The sequence below is a fragment of the Branchiostoma lanceolatum genome, chromosome 11, assembly GCF_035083965.1.
Source record: "Branchiostoma lanceolatum isolate klBraLanc5 chromosome 11, klBraLanc5.hap2, whole genome shotgun sequence".
Taxonomy (NCBI): Eukaryota; Metazoa; Chordata; class Leptocardii; order Amphioxiformes; family Branchiostomatidae; genus Branchiostoma; species Branchiostoma lanceolatum.
The window spans coordinates 16,505,870-16,522,532 of record NC_089732.1 but is presented as its reverse complement, the minus strand read 5'-3'; the positions used below and the strand labels follow the sequence as shown (position 1 = coordinate 16,522,532).

Here is a 16,663-nt window from a genome sequence, read left to right as displayed (position 1 = left end):
CCCTGTCAGAATACGTAAGGGTTTAATATAGTAAGCGGAGCTTGGTAAGCACAGCTAGAGGTGGATCAGCAGAAAAAAAAATGTTTGATAAAAAGCATCCTGGAATTTTAGAAAAAGTGTTCTCTTTTGGGAACAAAGCAAAGACAGCATGCTGGTATCCATACATATAAATATATGCAATTGATTGTCAATGAGTAACTTTTGTATTGAGAATTTTGGTATCTATCAGACTGAGAATTATTTCCTCCACCCTTCCATCCCCAACCCCTTCATTTTACAGAAAACTTATCAGAACGCTCTCTGTCACTCTGTTCACAGCCTCCCACCAGATTCCTCCAGGTTGTGTTTACACGGTAAACCGTTCAGAAACGGCGACCACGCTGTCGTGCGGTTCGAGGCCGGCGTTGGCTCGGCTAAACTTCTAGACGACGTTGCATCATTCAGAGAGGTAAATCGCTCGTAATGATGAGGAAGTTTAAAGGATAGACTACTGGATGTGAACCACAGAACACATCCAAGATCGTGTTACAGGATCATATCACCTTAGCGGAATTAGCAACCAACACCCTGTTAGTGTCGATCAATTTGGTACAATTCACTGAAATACAAGTTAGGTAACAACATGACGGCGGATGAATCAGCGTCACATGAATTTGCTTATTCATTGTACTCAGCTAGATACATATAGTCAACATCACATCGTATGAAGCATGGCACAGCTGAGTGACATTGCTTTTAAGCATAACGCGTTTTGAGTTGTTCATTGAGTCCCATTTCTGTAACACTAAGTTTGTATCTCCCCACCAGGTCGCAAAGCCGTGTATCCCGTGCTCTGCGCGGTGTGATGTGCTCGGCTGTGATCCTGACTGTGACGAAGACCAGACGTACGTGCATCAGGTCCACCTAACGGGTATGCACCTGTCACCAGTGATATCTGTACAGGACTCCAACACTTCCGTACAGGCTGTGTACTACCTCACCGTCAGGGCAGTGGCTGGTAAGGCATCGTTCTATGATGCTGTGTTTTCATCAATGACTGACATAGTTATTGTGGACTAGCTGGACATCGAATGTAGAACCGCGTACTTAGCCTCAATACTTAGTAAGTAGATGGTCAAAGTCTTTCATGTTAACTAGTACAACGATGCCGGTTTACGTACCTATCTTAATGAAAAGGACATATACCTGTAAAAAGGAACAGAGTGCAGAGAGTCTACGTCCTAACGTCCTTACGTCATGTCAAGTTGGCGCATTTCAGCAGCTGCACAGTTACCATTTAAAAGAACGCATGTGTAATAGAACAGTGAACCTTTGTTTACACATTTTGCTAACAACAAGAGATGGCTAAAAAAAAAACAGGAAACAAAAATATATCAAAACTGTAATTTACCTCCCTGACATTTCTGCCATAACCAGGTTCTGGTAGGGCGGCCATCGCGTCGTCTAACGGGATCTACATCGACGTGACGCCACCTGTCATAGAGAACCTGTTCCACGTGGATCTGTCCTGGTCGCCGGACGAGCCCACTAGCTACCAGGGGGATAACAGCACCATCGCTGTTTACTGGGAGGCCTACGACACAGAGAGTGAGGTATGATATATATGATTATACCATACCATTCCTTACCAACCCATGCCATACCATACCTACCACATCATGCCAAGTGACGCGAGAAAAATTCAATCTTGCCAATTTTGTCTAGAGCAAGCTAGATATAGCTACAATGAATAATGTCATAACTAGCCATTAATAACATGAATTTTGTTTTATTGTTACTTCAAAGGAACAAAGTAAAACATTCTTATAAATCTTCCCCTTTGGTATTTTTTAAATGTTAAATGTTCTGTTACATACGGGTATCACTGGAAAATGTATCTGTATTGTAACTGTCATTTACAGGTAGTGGAGTGCCAATGGGCAGTCGGCACAAGCCCTGGAGATACGGACGTCCAAAACTTCACTTCAGTTGGACCAGATAAAAACTTAGTCTACAGTGAAAAGTTAGAGGGGAAACTTATCAACAGACAGACCTACTACGTCACCGTCAGACTGGTCAATGGTGCAGGTCTGGTCAGCGAGAAAACTACAAGTGGTGAGTAATGGTTTTCAGTTATAGCTTATGTCAATTTAGTTTTTGCTAAAGTGTATGCCATAACTGTCGAAAACTTTGTTGACGGCTTTATCGACTGTACCGTTTCGTACAAATGATACTAAGCTTTAGGAGTATGTTTGCCTGTATTTTCGTGTTTGGTTCCAGTAATTGCTTACGTACTTGGGCGTTGGCCACGAATCAAGTCCACCCATCTCCTATCGGTCGTCCTGGTCGATCTGCAGCTGCTCCCATATGTAGCCAGTTGCACTCCTACCAGTAATGCTCTCCATTAGAAGAGAGTGAAACATGTTGAAAGTGTTGAGGGATTTTTAAAGGAGTCCTAAACTCCAGAAGGCGGTGATATTTTCCACAAGATTGTGTATCAATCAATACATAATCAGCCGACTTTGTACAGAATTCCGCTTGTGGTGAATTACACAAGATGTGCTTTTTAAAACAATATGATACTCACTAAACCCCTGAAGACCCTACCAGTGTATTCCCTATGCGTAAATATAATTTTTAAACGTGGATATTTTCGACGTAAATGAAGGTGGTTAAGCACAATAAAAATGCCAATTGTTAATAAGATATAAAAGAACACATAGTAAGACGAGTTTTTCTTAACCACCCTGACATTCTTTTTGTAATCTAACTTTTGGCCTGTTTTTGTCAGGCACATTGTAAAAAAACTCACAGGCTGAGGGTCACCCGGGGAATTTGGTAGAATACTGAATGCTTTCGGATGCGCACGGGACTAGTGGGTACTAAATCGTATACTGTAAAAAATATTCATTTCTACTTCCTGAAATTACAATCCATTGGAAAATAACTCGGCCTTCTTGGGTTTAGGACTCCTTTAACCACTTTTTACAGGAGTGACAGTACTACTGGATCCACCGGACACCAGCAGCAGTAACACGACCACATCCTGTGAACAAACTGTGGAGAAAAGTTCTACATTGAGAGTCGTGGGTGTGGATCTGTGTGGAGATCAGGAGAAGATTGACATCGCCTGGACCAGACTGGAGGACGACTCCGTCAACAATTATGGTATCGTTACATTTGTACCTTCTTTGGTGCGCTTGATTCGGTAGGAATATTGCAATTGCCAATCCATTCACTGCTTCTTCCATTGGCATGCCTATTGTCACTCACGGTGTGGCTGCTTTATGTATTGATCTTATCTATGAATCTTTAGCGTGGTGCCTTCAGTTTCTATTCACGGCACCATGCTAGCTACTATCAGGTCATGTAGTCAGTAAGTATGCTTACTAACATATACAACACTTTTGCAGAATTCAGTGTGGGGACCTCAGAGGACAACCGTGGTGACGTCATTCCCCAGACACAGGTCGGGTACAACGAGTCGGGCTGGGTACAGGTGCTCAAGAGCGAGTTGTCCTTTGGGAGGTCAAAGGTGAACATTTCAGACCTGCGCAGTAGGGCAGATGAGCTAAGCGTCAAGACACATTCTAAGTTCCACGTGGAGCCTGGCAGGTAAAATAATTTTTTGTTTGTATGTTTTTTTTGTTTTGTTTTGTTTGTTTGTTTGTTTGATTGTTTGCATACTGCTTTCTGATACATGGTATTTGTGTCTACTTCCAGGACGTTGTTCACAAGGTTGACTGCTTGCCATGCCGGTCACAAGTGTGCAGACATCGCTGTGAAGAAACGAACAATAATGAGTAAGTACAAATATATTTTATTTTAACCCAGATGTTCACGAAGACAGCTTTTTTTGTAACTTAACATCGCCCATCTTTAAAGGTTAAAGTCTTCAGCACCAAGGACAGGCATGTTTATCAAAGACTTCAATGTGACTCCATAGGGGCCCAGGATAAGCTGCTGACTTTCCAGAATGGCTCTACTGATGACATAGAGTTGGTGCATGGGCACGAGTCCGAGAACACGTCCGTCATCATAGCAAGATCTCAAGGTAACTTTCTTGCACACTTCTTAGGCAGTATATATTATCATAATGTCAATACCATCATGAAGGAAGGTTATTTTTTTTTACAATCAGGTCCTAAAGTTGGAGGGGTGCTATTCTACATAAATCCATCCTCATTCGGATTTCGAGTCCCATTCTAGAAAAAGTTACCACCACGGCGATATATGTCTGGATGTGGGCTTGAATAAAGTTCTAAACGGGAACTATGCGGCTACACCATCTTTTATGAACATGAGGCATGGGTTGGTACGGTTGACTTGAGGTTGTCCACTTCGATTTGTCTCTATCCTTATTCTGCAAAGTTTTTGGGAGGCGACGGACAATCAAGAAATGTCAATGAGTGATGTGTAACTTTCCCACCTTTAATGTACCATTCCCATCAGGACAAGACCCTGGCGTGTTTAAGCCTGGAGCTGTCGCAGCTGGTGTTCTGACTGACCGTGACGTTTCTATGACGTACACTTCCGGTACACCTTACATCACCAACCCTGCATTCACCATGCATCAGACGGACAGGTTCCTCAAGAATAGGTACATTGAAAAATATTACCGTGTTGATGAATAATGTTAGTTCTAGTTACAATGTTTTTGTTGCATATTGAATGTTGTAGCATTGCCAATGTGGCTGTAAGCAGAGAGCCATATGTAACAACCGGCAACAGGTGTTTTTATTTGTGTGCCCACCGCATTCAGCATCCGGAACAAGTGTGTTTACCATGTTCGGATGGTGTCAGCACCAGGAACAGGCATGCCTGACTGTGCGTGGAGTTTGTTCAGTACCAAGGACAGGTACATGTTAACTTGTGTGTGGATGGCGCTCAGCACAAGCGACAGGCATGTTTGAGTGTGCGTGAATGGTATTCAGTAGCAGAGACGTGTTTCAACAATTGCTGGTCATGAAATGAAATTGTATACATAGACTCAATGCATCTATCAATGTCTATTATTTATACAGGGTTCGAAAAGGGTACGGTCAATCTTTCTTCCTGGCGTCCATCGGAGGTGACGAGGTTGATGCACCGTTGACAGTCACCGTAAATCTCAATGAATCGGTGCTGCTGAGAGATGAGATACCAAGAGTCGTGTTCTGGGAACCAGGTAGCTGCCTTCTTTAAGGATCAATTGTAACATGATTCCTAACACTTCCTTCATAGTGGACCTAGAATCCTGCATATTTTGAAATGTGCAAAATGTAATTTTTGATGAAAAATATCAGCTGTGTTGGTACAGACTTTGTTGTAGAAATTTACATATTTGAAAAAGTTCCGCTTTGGGAACCAATTCGAATGTCTAGCAAAACAATTTCCTCAAATCATTTCATACCATTAGCGAATCCCCTTTTCACGTAATGTTTTCATAGCTACAGGCTACAGACCTTCCTTCTATTATTCGTTATTTGTAACACATTGTATAGAGAAATGGTTATTTCCATTAATATCTAATATCCCATTGATTTGTTCACATCACGCATGACTTATAGTAATTCCCCCACCCCCTTATGTTGTCATAGAGTCTGAAATTTGGAGGGACGTCCACGGCACCTGTACTGGCAACCCTGGAGCAGTGGACTACAACTGGGATGAGGGACATTTTACTGTCGGGGTAATCACTGTATGCCAATTTTGAGCGACTTTCCTACACTTGTGGAATGCTAACAATAAAAAAAAGTCAATTGCAAGCCAAGCTGACAGCAAGAACGAATCTTTATATCATATTTACGGTCACAAACTTAAGCTGTGACAGTTCAGTGACTAATTTGCATTGTACCTACAATTATGCAACTTAGGGTTCACTTCCCAACGGTCATGTCTTGCCTGTCAGGCTAATTACAAATCATGTGCAGCGGTTATGGATGTTCAATTCAATTTTGAGCTTTAATTCTCATCATCATCTAAATATCATTCCTACCTTTCTACATCTAAATGAACGAACTTCCTCCCCACTCGTCAGCTATGCTCCACCACGGCAGCACAAGGCCACCGCAGCCGCCGCAGTGAGCAGCGTTACTTCTCGGGCTCGTCACAGTTCGCTGTCGTCATCATCAACGGCACCTTCCAAAACGAACCGCCCGTCCTACTGTCTCCACTGCGCATGTCCATGGGAGAGGACGAGGGAACTCTGACCACTCAGCTAGTCGCCAGAGATCCGGAGGATGACGACTTGGTCTTCCGGCTGAATGAGCAGGTAGATATCTTTTCTTTGTCACACTATCAAATGAATGTTTTATCGTGTTTTGTGCTGCTTTTGTTTTGGTATCTTCTTTCATTCTATGCACTTAGAACAGAATGCCTGTCATATCACTTCCGTGTGTGTGTGTGTGTGTGTGTGTGTGTTTGTGTGTGTGTGTTTGTGTGTGTGTTTGTGTGTGTGTGTGTGTGTGTGTGTGTGTGTGTGTGTGTGTGTGTGTGTGTGTGTGTTAAAGGAGTTCCAAAAGACACATATATTAGCTCCATGGTGTAACGACGGCTTTCCCACTAATTCTTCTTCAGGAGAACTCTGATGATCTGGTCGAATTGGACGAGCAAGGCACGCTGCGTTACAAACCAGCCCTGGACTTCTCAGGCTCCAAAGAAATCCCTATAACCATCTCCGAGTCCCGTGTGGACAGCAACCCGCTACTCTCCACCACCTTGACCATCGTCATAGACGTCGGGGACGAGAACGACACTCCGCAGCCGTTTGTAGTCCACGAGGGAGAAGAGAAGCTACAGGGAGCCGGGATCCTCCGCCTGACTGTGGAAGAAAACCATCCTGAGAACGTTGACTTCGAGGTGTTGAGGTTCGTGGCAGGATCCTACGACGTTGATGCCTACGATGCGATGAAGCTGCACATCAAGGAGCCGTCTAACGGCACCATTGGTGTCGGCAAGCACGTGAAGAACATCACGTTCAAGGAACCAAACTGCACGATGTCTGTGGAAGCGAAGATACGGGAGTGGACGGATGTCTAACAAGTCTTGGGTGGGTCCCGCCATCCCCTACCCGTGTGGTATAATACTCCCGCACCCACCAGGCCTCCTGAACTGGGCTGTTGCCGCTGTATCCTACACTCCAGACGAACACTTCTTTGGGGAGGATACGGTGAAGGTCTACGCTGAAGATGCGTTCGGAGCGAGGTCCAAACTCGTGACTGTTGTCATCCACGTTCTTGCAAACCCCTGCCTGAACGGCGGAAGATGTGTTGGACCTGAGAGCGATCCTGATTGCCAAGACCAGTCGCGCAGTGACGGTTTCCATGACTACACGTGCAACTGCACGGTGGGCTTCGAGGGAAGGTACTGCGAGATCAACCCCAACGACTGCGTACCCGACCCGTGCCCGAAGAACTACACATGCATCGACCAGGTCAACGGCTATGTCTGCCACTGCGAGCCCGGCTGGCCCTGTAACGGACTGACGCTGGGTGAGATCGTGGGGATCACAGTCGGCTGTCTAGTTGCGCTGATCATCCTCTTCGTCATCTTCAAGTTGTGGACGAAGAACCGGGGGGAGGCACGTAAAGTCGGCGACAGCCCGTAAATATCTTCATCATCATCATGTTTCATTTTCTTAACAAGTTGGAGTGAATCTACCTTTATTATCTATCGGTATAGACGTGGAAAAAAGCTGAGCACAGCAATGGATGACGGAGCCACATGGAAGAAAGTAGTGCAGAGGATTACTCCGACCCCAAAGGCCGATGGATTATGATGATGATATCTACCTTGTACCTTCTACCTTGGTCATTAGCCGTCTGTTTGTAGGTCGTGGGGGTACTGAATAGCATAGGGCGGTATAGCCACTGTATCCATTCCCGAAGCGTTTCTAGCATTACCAATTGGTGCAGGCTGTTCCAATGATAGCCCCGCTTTTCTTGAAAATACTTAGGGCATTAAAAGTGCCTTTGACTTTCAGGGCAGGAAGCCAGGTTGAACTTCGACAGCTGGCGAAGCCTGACAGGCTGGTTTTGCCGGCGTTAGAGAACCCTGCAGCTGACTACGAAACCATGAACGTGGCTGGTGGAAGGACGAACTTCCGCAAAGTGAAGAAGGTCTGGATTGAGGAGGTGGAGGAGGTGCAGTTCCGTCAAGTGGTAAGCACGTATAAGGCATTCTAATTCACGGGACAATGACGTCATTTAGATGTATTCCACAACTTCGGATAGTCCTAACTCCTCGGATCAGTTGGATGCACTATAGAAAGAGTAAAAGCCCTTAAATTTGCTTACTTGACTCTTGCTCTTTGAACCCTTTCGCTGCAGGACCTTCAGGAAGCACCACACAGGATGATGGGGCGACCGCCACTGCTCCTCCCAGTGGCCACAGGCAAGCCTCCACCGCTGCAGGAACTTGAAGAAGCACCTTCCAGGAAGATAGGGCGCCCGCGTCTGCTCCCCCCAATAGCTACAGGCAAGCCTCCAACGGATGAAGATTTTGGGTCCCTTTACAGCTTGCCCGGGAGTGTCAATTCTGAGACAGAATTCTAAAGGACTTTTTTTGCCCTTTTGCGAACTGACTGAAGATTTGTGTCGTTGACTTGCGTTTTCAATTTGATTCAGTGAGTGCCGATTCCAATAGGTTTACAAAATTATGTTCTTATAATTAAAAGTAAATGCTATGTATAGCAATGTGTCCATATCCCTGCTTTCTTGTGATTATCATATAGAATATCAAACCAGTACATATCTTTAATGTTTAAACATATTGAACATATTGGTGACAGGCTATTTCTAGACTGGTCTGTAACCTGAAAAGCGTTGATTTTATATCGCTACTCTAGCCTCTTAGAGCAGGTTAACTTAGCTTCATTTGAACGCAGAGGAAAACATAATATAAAGCTAGCACGCTATAGCTCATTCGATGGTTCTTGCCACACTGTACCTGCATATTTAGTATTGTACTTCCAATACCAGTTCACAGTTATGCAAAGTCAGCTGTTAGTTGAACTGTAATTAACTGCAAACCTTCATGGATTTCCATACATTACAATAAAATTAAGCAGTTGCAGTTGACATCCAATTTCTGCTGTCATAGTGGTGTTTCAGACCATTATCAAATTGTCAATAAATCACTTTTGCTTTGGTGTGTCTGCATGGACTTGCATGTATCAGTCTTTCACTTTGAACCTATACCCTAGTAAATATGGTCATCATTACGACAAGATATGTGATGCTAGTACATTCCAAAGACAAGATTGTATACAATTTCCAATAGCAACTTGTTAAAGGTGCCCTAAGCGATTTCAGGGGGTAAAACTTGAAATAATCTGGGGAAAACAAGTCTGTTTGGTGAAGTTGAAATTGACATTTACTTCCCCATCTGCATCATTATTTTATACTTTGCACTAATGCTACATATGCTATATTTTCTCTGTAGTCGTGCTGATACCATATAACATTGTATTTTGAAACTACCGTCCGCCGCACGCAAACATCTACATCTGTTGTCATCAACATCTAATTAGCTTTTAAATAGCAGCTATTGTTTCCACCTTGGCTTGAAGAGAGTTTCAAGTTCATATAAACTTGTCCAAAGAAGAAAGAAAACACAACAAAACGGTCGTACCGCACACATCAGGCCTTCGATAACAACCCGTTTGTTGAGTCGGTAGAACGTCACTCAAAGCCGATCCCAACCGTCATGGCAACATGTTTATCATTCATCGGGACGTCAGCTGGATGCCGTAGAAATGGTAATACTACTATGTCCTTGTGTTTCTGCTTGTGCTAGGAGCAAATTTTGAGGAAAATATTGCCCTCAGTGACTATCAAACACAACATTCAGACAAAAAAGTGTTCCTCACAAAGCTTTGTCGTCTGCTGAACAACAGGATTTTGGGTAATAAATATGGTGGAGGGAAAATAGTGCCGTAGCCATAGGTTACAACAACAGAGTGGCGTTTTTTTATGATCAATCACACTTAGAGTCCGGTTATAGTTAGCAAAATAGACTCTAATAATTTGTCTTGTAAATAATTGTTTTAAGCAGGAAGCGGATGTGACATCTGCCTTTAGTTATTAATTAGCGAAAAATCCTGTAGTGTGATTCTCGCACAAAGCCCTCAGATTGTGTCAATAAGGGACGGAGAGTTTTTGACGTCGCCATCTTTAAAGCATGGTCATCAAAGCTTTTCAGACAGTGTTCCGAATACGTCAGTCTGTCAGGTTTGCATTTCTGGCGTTATAACTAATGGTGCATTTGGCTCATATCCCTAGATACACCGTTTAAAAAAAATCCCGACTTTATTTTACCCCGCGAGTTTGTGCCTGATGCATTTCAGTTTTACGCTGTTACATTTGTATGGTCACAGTACTAAAGCGTTGCCAAAGAGTTATATTATGTTTCCGTTTGGGTGGAATTGCGTTCTTTTCATGAATGTGAAAATGGTATTTGTGGAATACTCCACGCACGCGTTGTAGTGACCATTCCGAGATAAGATCTCCCGGGGCGTGTTAGAGGACCGCCCCCGTCTAGACGGGCCAGGCGGGTGATGTTTCACATTAGGTGAAGGACTTCAGGGACGTCCCATGACGTAACCTTGCAGACCACAGCTTGTATGCCATCCTAAGGTCTACTTATTGTGCCATGCATGGGGGGGGGGGGAGGGGGCAGGAAAATGTGGTCAAAGGCTAGAAAAGAAAACACTTGAGCTAGCCCCACTTTAGTTTACTGTGTGACTTTTACCATTTGGGCTTCGTGTGAGGCTCATCATAAGTCACTGAAATATTTCGGGTTATTTTGCAAATAAACTAGTAAGAGGAATGCAGTCAGATTGTTTTGGGTCAGGCATGTCAGAGAGCGTAGCTTGGTACTGTCCAGTTGTCAGGTATCTACTCCTTCTATGGGCAGTATCTTCTCCCGGGGGAAGGTTTAGTGTACAATTATAGGGCAGCATCGATCGCCGGGTCCAAGGTTTTAATTCAATTTCTTAGTCTATATAGTTCTCGTTTATTTATTGCAATAGCCGTTTCAACAAAACCAGAGAGGAATACCAATCACACTAAGCCTCCATTTGTCACCTGTAGATATAGTTTTTATTGCCTACCTTGTTAAAACTTTTGTTCAAATTTTACCTGTTCTTGAACTTTGTAATTTGTCGTGAACATGCGTCATGACATGTGTGTATCACCTGTCTTCCCAGGTAAGGGTAAATCTATGGGTCTTAATCCCACCAACATAACTGGGACGTTCTCTCCAGGAGACACCGGGCCTGCCGGACCTCCTGTGTCAGCTGAGCCTCCTGGACTTTCAGGAGAAAATGGATCCATGGAACCAGCCGGACCCATGGGGACCCGGGCTGAAGTCCCTCAGACCCCGGGAGTAAAAGGACCTATGGGACCAATGAGGCAGACTGGACCTTTTGAACTGGATGGCAAGGATAGAGTCTCTGGGCTTCCTGGACCATTGGGAGGAAAGGGGCCCATAGGACCCATGGGACTGGCTAGACCCATGGAGCAGGTTGAACCGATAGGACCGAGTTGCAAGGATGGAGTCCTTGAGCCCGTTGGATCTCCGGGGAAAATGGGGTCCGTTGAGTCTGCAGCCGTTGAGCCACCTGGGCTACCAATAAACTCTCCAGACCTTACCGGTCCTCATGAACGTCCTCAGATATCTGTTCGGGGCAAGCCCAGCCCTACGTACTCAACAAACGACGTAGTTTCAGACTGGTCGGCGGCCATTTTAAGGACCGAGTACACAGGAAACAACCCAGGCTCCGGCATAGACTCGTCGAGTGTACCACAGGATGAAATGTCCAGCAGCCCTACGTATTCAAAAAACGATGGAAATCCAGACTGGTCCAAAGCCATTTTAAGGACCGAGGACTTAAGTGTCCTGTACACGGGAAACGAACAAGCCTCCGGCATAGACTCGCCGACTGTCCCACTGAATGAAATTCCCAACAGCCCTACATATTCAAAGAACGACGGAGATCCAGACTGGTCGGTAGCCATTTTAAGGACCGAAGAATTAAGTGTCTTGTACACGGAAAACAATCCAGCTTCCGGCAATGGCTCTTCAAGTGTCCCACAGGATGAGATTTTATCGTCTGACACAGTTAAAGACATGGAAACAGAACAAGAAACCCAAGTTAGGCCACAAAATAATACTTTGGACGCTCGTGCCAAGAGAAGCTCTGATGCATATGAACAGCATGTTGACGACATTGAACCATACGCTGTTACATACACCTGTGGGGATGAAACAAATCGTGGTGAAACATCTCCAGCCGTACCTGAAACTCTTCAGAGTACAATAACTGACCCGGACATATCTGAAGATCATTTGGCCGGGTCGCCAGGCAGTACGTTTGTGGGAAATTGTACTTCAGATGGCACTAGGGACACTACTGGTGACAACGGCCCCGGGATTCCCCGAAACAGACGTGAGAGCAACGCTGATGTACGCAAGCTTCGGAATTCTCCGGACGATCTTTGTTTAAATCCGATGTACGCTACAAGTGGTGGTCACAAGGCAATTAATGGTAGGACGACCCTAACAATTATTCTGTAGTGTTTTGTGGTGTTCGCATTGTAATTCTGTCACCCTTCCAGATTAATGTCCATATAGTCCACTTGTGATAATGACTACGACTTCTTTATATGGTACTGTTGGCCTCTGGTGAATGTAAAAGTTTAGAGATAATTACATCGTTGGGTGTTATCTTGCTAGCTAACAGCATTTGATGAATGTTCATAGATGAGACATGGCTACTAAATCAGCTGTCTCACTTTGTAGTAAATTCAATCTTCATGATTAAGTTTGACATTGGTGTTTGTTTGTTCTCTGTGTGTGTGTGTGTCTGTGCGTGTGTGTGTGTGAGTTCGTGTGTGTTTGTTTGTGTATATATTTCTTTCTGCAAAAAACAGTCTATACAATGCAGTCTTTGTGAAACGGGAGGTTTTTGTAAATCACAGTGGGTTTTATAACGAAATTTGCCATCTTTGATGATTTTTTTCTTTTTCTGATCGGTTCATGATTTTTCTTTCCCGCTCACTGATTTGGACTCGGTTGGATTACACAGGCTCTTGTTCTATCGGGCGGTGTTTCTGCCTCATCGCTACTGTTGTCTTCGTAGCATCCGGAGCGACGATTGCAGCAATCCTCATTGTGATGTTCCGCAACGCACAAGAGCACGACATCCAAAAGGTCTGATTCGTGAATTTAATTATTACATATACTAGTCACTGAATGAAAAATAAACCTCCGCACAGAATCACAACTGTCTTTGTTACTTCACTTTATCTATCTATACTCATTTACGTTTAGGACTGTATTGTAAATACCGCATTACGCTACACGTAAATATTTGACCTTTAGGACCGCATCTGTAAGCAGCGACGCCTATAGCTGCAGTGCATTGTAAACCAGTCAGAAATTCCTTAATGCTGGAACCTAATGTTTGATCCCATACTTCAGACCAACCCTACTCAAGACTCCAGAAACTGGATATGGACTACATCTAACATTACAGAACCTGCCGTCATCGCCACCACTGTTAGCACCAACCCCTCCATTCTCCACATCACTGATGGTAAGTACTGAATATTTATGTCCATGTAAAATGACGGTATTGTTTTGTCGTGAATGTGTATCTGTCTGTGTGTCTGTCTGTCTCTGTGTTTGTGTTTCGATGGATTGTAATGATAATTGGTATGTATTAAAGTAGATCTTTGCAATCCTATCTGTAATACACAGAAATATACATCACAAAATGATAAGTCAAATATAGGCTTACAGTATTCCAACAAAATACAACTATTGACTTGAATGTTAGAACTTGGATCAAGTCAATGACATCTGTACTATCCCTGTGTCCCTTATATGTTTCACAGTCTCTTGTCCAGGAGGTTATGCGGTGTTCCGTGGAATCTTCTACAAGGTGTTTAAAACACAAGAAAGCTTCGGCGAAGCGTCCGCGACCTGTCATGCAGACGGTGGTACCCTCGCCATGCCCCGTGACGCCCAGATCAACGACTTCCTCATCTCCTTGTTTCGTAAGTCGGTCCATAACATGAACTTGTGGTTCGGCCTGCACGACCGGCGTGAAGAAGGAAAGTTTGAGTGGGTGGATGGTTCTCCGCTTGGGGAGTACAGCTCATGGGGCACGTTTCAACCAGAAAAGGGGCAACTTGGCCGATTTCAAGATTGCGTTTTTTATCTTAATCAAAAGTGGGCCTTGGCCTCCTTGATAGTGAGAATGGGTGCAGATACGTGGCACGGCGATAATTGCGACTCCCCGTACTTCTTTATATGCCAAGTCGTTCCAGATAGCGAGACAGCTTGACCATTTATTTGACCATGCACATTGTACAATCTCTGCCCTTGGTGCGTAACACCCTTTGAAAGGAGATTTACCATTCTATTGATGGTTACTTTGTTCATGGTAACATTATTGTGGATGTAGGATGAGTTTGTAAATATTATCTCGCTGTAGTGAAGAAATAAAATAATGCCACGATGTGTAGAGTCACGTGTCAATCAAAACTATATTTAATACGTGTATATCGAATACAGAATTATTATACTTTAAATGAGTTACTTGTTGAGCTTTTGGCATGTAAGTCATCTTTGACAGAATGACATTTAAAGAAACGAAGTTTTGATGATCCGAGGTCAAAGTTCAGGATATGACTAAAAATAGGATTCGATGATTTGTGAGTCCATGAAGCTTGTCAATAAACGCGAAAAACAGAGTAGTCTATTAATAAACACGAAAACAGAGTACTATATCAGATCCGTTACAGATACGAATCTAAATATGTCTTAGTACAAGTCGGTTTGATTCGTCAGTTAACAAGCTCATCAGGCATTCATTTGACAATCTATGTCAGTAAACAGAATACCTTTTCCTGTCAATAGCAGTGTTAATGTGGGATATAGACACCTGATATATATATAGATTGAAAAATAACGTAAAAGAACCAAGAACTCTAACGTAATCCTTTTCTGTCAAGAGCAGTGTCCTTATGGAATATAGCTGATATATATAGAGAGAGAGGGAGAGAGAGAGAGGGAGAGAGAGGGAGAGAGAATAACACAAAAGCACTTCTAGAACTCTTATGTAATCACAACACATATATAATAATCGTCATCTCTAGTCATAGACGGCAATAAAGCTCTTAAGTGAATGTCAACAGTTGTGTATTTGTCAGATACAGTGAACATGCGGGTTTTTTTAGGACCAAACAACTAAAACATGCTAATGGAAGGCTAATCAACACACCATGTAATTATGTTATCATACGAAGTGAAGTAACCGGAAACATTTTGTAGAAGGATTTTTATGATCAATAAAGTATTTGTGTTTATATGTAACAGCTCGTATTCGGCTTTATTGACTTCTGACTTTGGCTCATCATAGCTTTAGAAATATTCTATACTAGCGCTTGCAGAAAATTTATCTACAGGCGTTGAAGTCTCTGGGAAGAGATTTAGATCCGGCCGCTATCTTTACATACCGGTTAGAGCTAATCAGAAAACATCAATGCTAATGAAGGGGGCTGTAATATACCTACTTCAGTTTACACTGCAGTTTACATCTGAATCACTAGAAGCAGCTACTGCATTGTCTAGATAAAGGTGTACCTCACTGCCACCCTCCTCCACATCTTGCTGTCCTGTTTTACGACATACTGGTAGGAATTCATGATCGTGCGATGTACAGTATGGCCGAAAACACCTTTTGTGGGAACGGACTAAAATTGATGTTTTTATCTATATAATTCAATCAACATGAACTGAAGAGCCAACGTGAACCAACGTGACCGCATGTTGCGGAAATACACAAGTTTAATTCAGTTACTGTTATAACACAACAAATCTAACAATACTATACACAATACAGCTTTGTGGTCGATAAGGCGGAAAAGAAATTAAAGTATGTTTACTCTACGGTACTTATATAGAGAATAAGGAGTTGTTAGAACTCCGCCTATCATGCTATGTTTTGTCAACTTACTATTTAAGAGTTGCCCTGGGCCCTAGGCTGATAATTTAACCCTTTGGACTGATGTATCATGTGAGTGTTTCACATTTATCATGCAAATAAGGTCATTATTTGCATAAATTGCATCAGTTGATCATCTTCTTCATCTAAATAGCAGAAGTATGGCATTGTTATCATAACAAAGAAGGCTATTCTAGCATATTCTGAGCAATTAGGCTCTCATTTGCAATTCATATTCAATCTTGTTTACATTCAGATATTTTCCAAATCCCATTAGTATGAAATCTTGCATAAACACACAAAAAAACACGACAATACGGCTTTTAATTTTCACACAGCTAAGTCACAAAAAACGATTTTTTTTCCAGCGAACAAATACCGCAGTACAAATCTACCCATGACGAGGTCAGTCTGTTCCATTCTGGGGTTGAAAGTTTTTGACGTCGTCGTCTTTAACCCTCAAACCACCGTATGGGGTCAAAACTGACCCCAGGCGTATATCAACATGTGCCATTTTGACATTTCGAGTCGAAAACAAATTACTTCTATGAGTTTGTTTGTATATATGTCTTATTACTTCTCACAAGTTTTTACCGAGATTGGCTCATTGTTGATTAAGTTATCCTAGAAAGTTTACGCATGGTCCAGTGGGGTCAAAACTGACCCCAGCAAAATCTGCACTCATATTCC

At 43.1% G+C, this 16,663-nt stretch overlaps 2 protein-coding genes across 2 annotated transcripts in view; both read left to right on the top strand.

Annotated features, from left to right (window-relative positions):
* LOC136444433 (uncharacterized) overlaps positions 1-7,558 on the top strand; it is a 49,034-nt gene extending 41,476 nt beyond the window's left edge. Inside the window, exons 66-78 of the mRNA XM_066441982.1 lie at positions 319-448; positions 808-997; positions 1,417-1,592; positions 1,902-2,094; positions 2,971-3,147; positions 3,393-3,594; positions 3,703-3,782; positions 3,926-4,033; positions 4,432-4,579; positions 5,004-5,146; positions 5,559-5,650; positions 5,999-6,232; positions 6,538-7,558. Of these exons, the coding sequence (XP_066298079.1) occupies positions 319-448; positions 808-997; positions 1,417-1,592; positions 1,902-2,094; positions 2,971-3,147; positions 3,393-3,594; positions 3,703-3,782; positions 3,926-4,033; positions 4,432-4,579; positions 5,004-5,146; positions 5,559-5,650; positions 5,999-6,232; positions 6,538-6,999 (2,335 nt within the window). The 3' untranslated portion in view covers positions 7,000-7,558. The remainder of the gene's footprint in view (positions 1-318; positions 449-807; positions 998-1,416; positions 1,593-1,901; positions 2,095-2,970; positions 3,148-3,392; positions 3,595-3,702; positions 3,783-3,925; positions 4,034-4,431; positions 4,580-5,003; positions 5,147-5,558; positions 5,651-5,998; positions 6,233-6,537) is intronic.
* Positions 7,149-14,436, top strand: LOC136444320 (uncharacterized). The gene is made up of 9 exons (XM_066441831.1): positions 7,149-7,164; positions 7,260-7,563; positions 7,943-8,120; positions 8,289-8,436; positions 11,168-12,508; positions 13,049-13,173; positions 13,444-13,558; positions 13,875-14,021; positions 14,432-14,436. Exons 1-9 carry the CDS (start codon positions 7,149-7,151, stop codon positions 14,434-14,436), a joined length of 2,379 nt encoding a protein of 792 aa, XP_066297928.1.
* Positions 14,437-16,663: the final 2,227 nt, after the last annotated feature.

Bases quoted from the DNA above. Each gene is read 5' to 3' on its own strand.
- LOC136444320 (XM_066441831.1), top strand. The intron at 7,564-7,942 runs GTAAATATCTTC...TTTGACTTTCAG, and splicing joins CGTAAAGTCGGCGACAGCCC to GGCAGGAAGCCAGGTTGAAC. The intron at 8,437-11,167 runs GCAAGCCTCCAA...CTGTCTTCCCAG, and splicing joins GCTCCCCCCAATAGCTACAG to GTAAGGGTAAATCTATGGGT.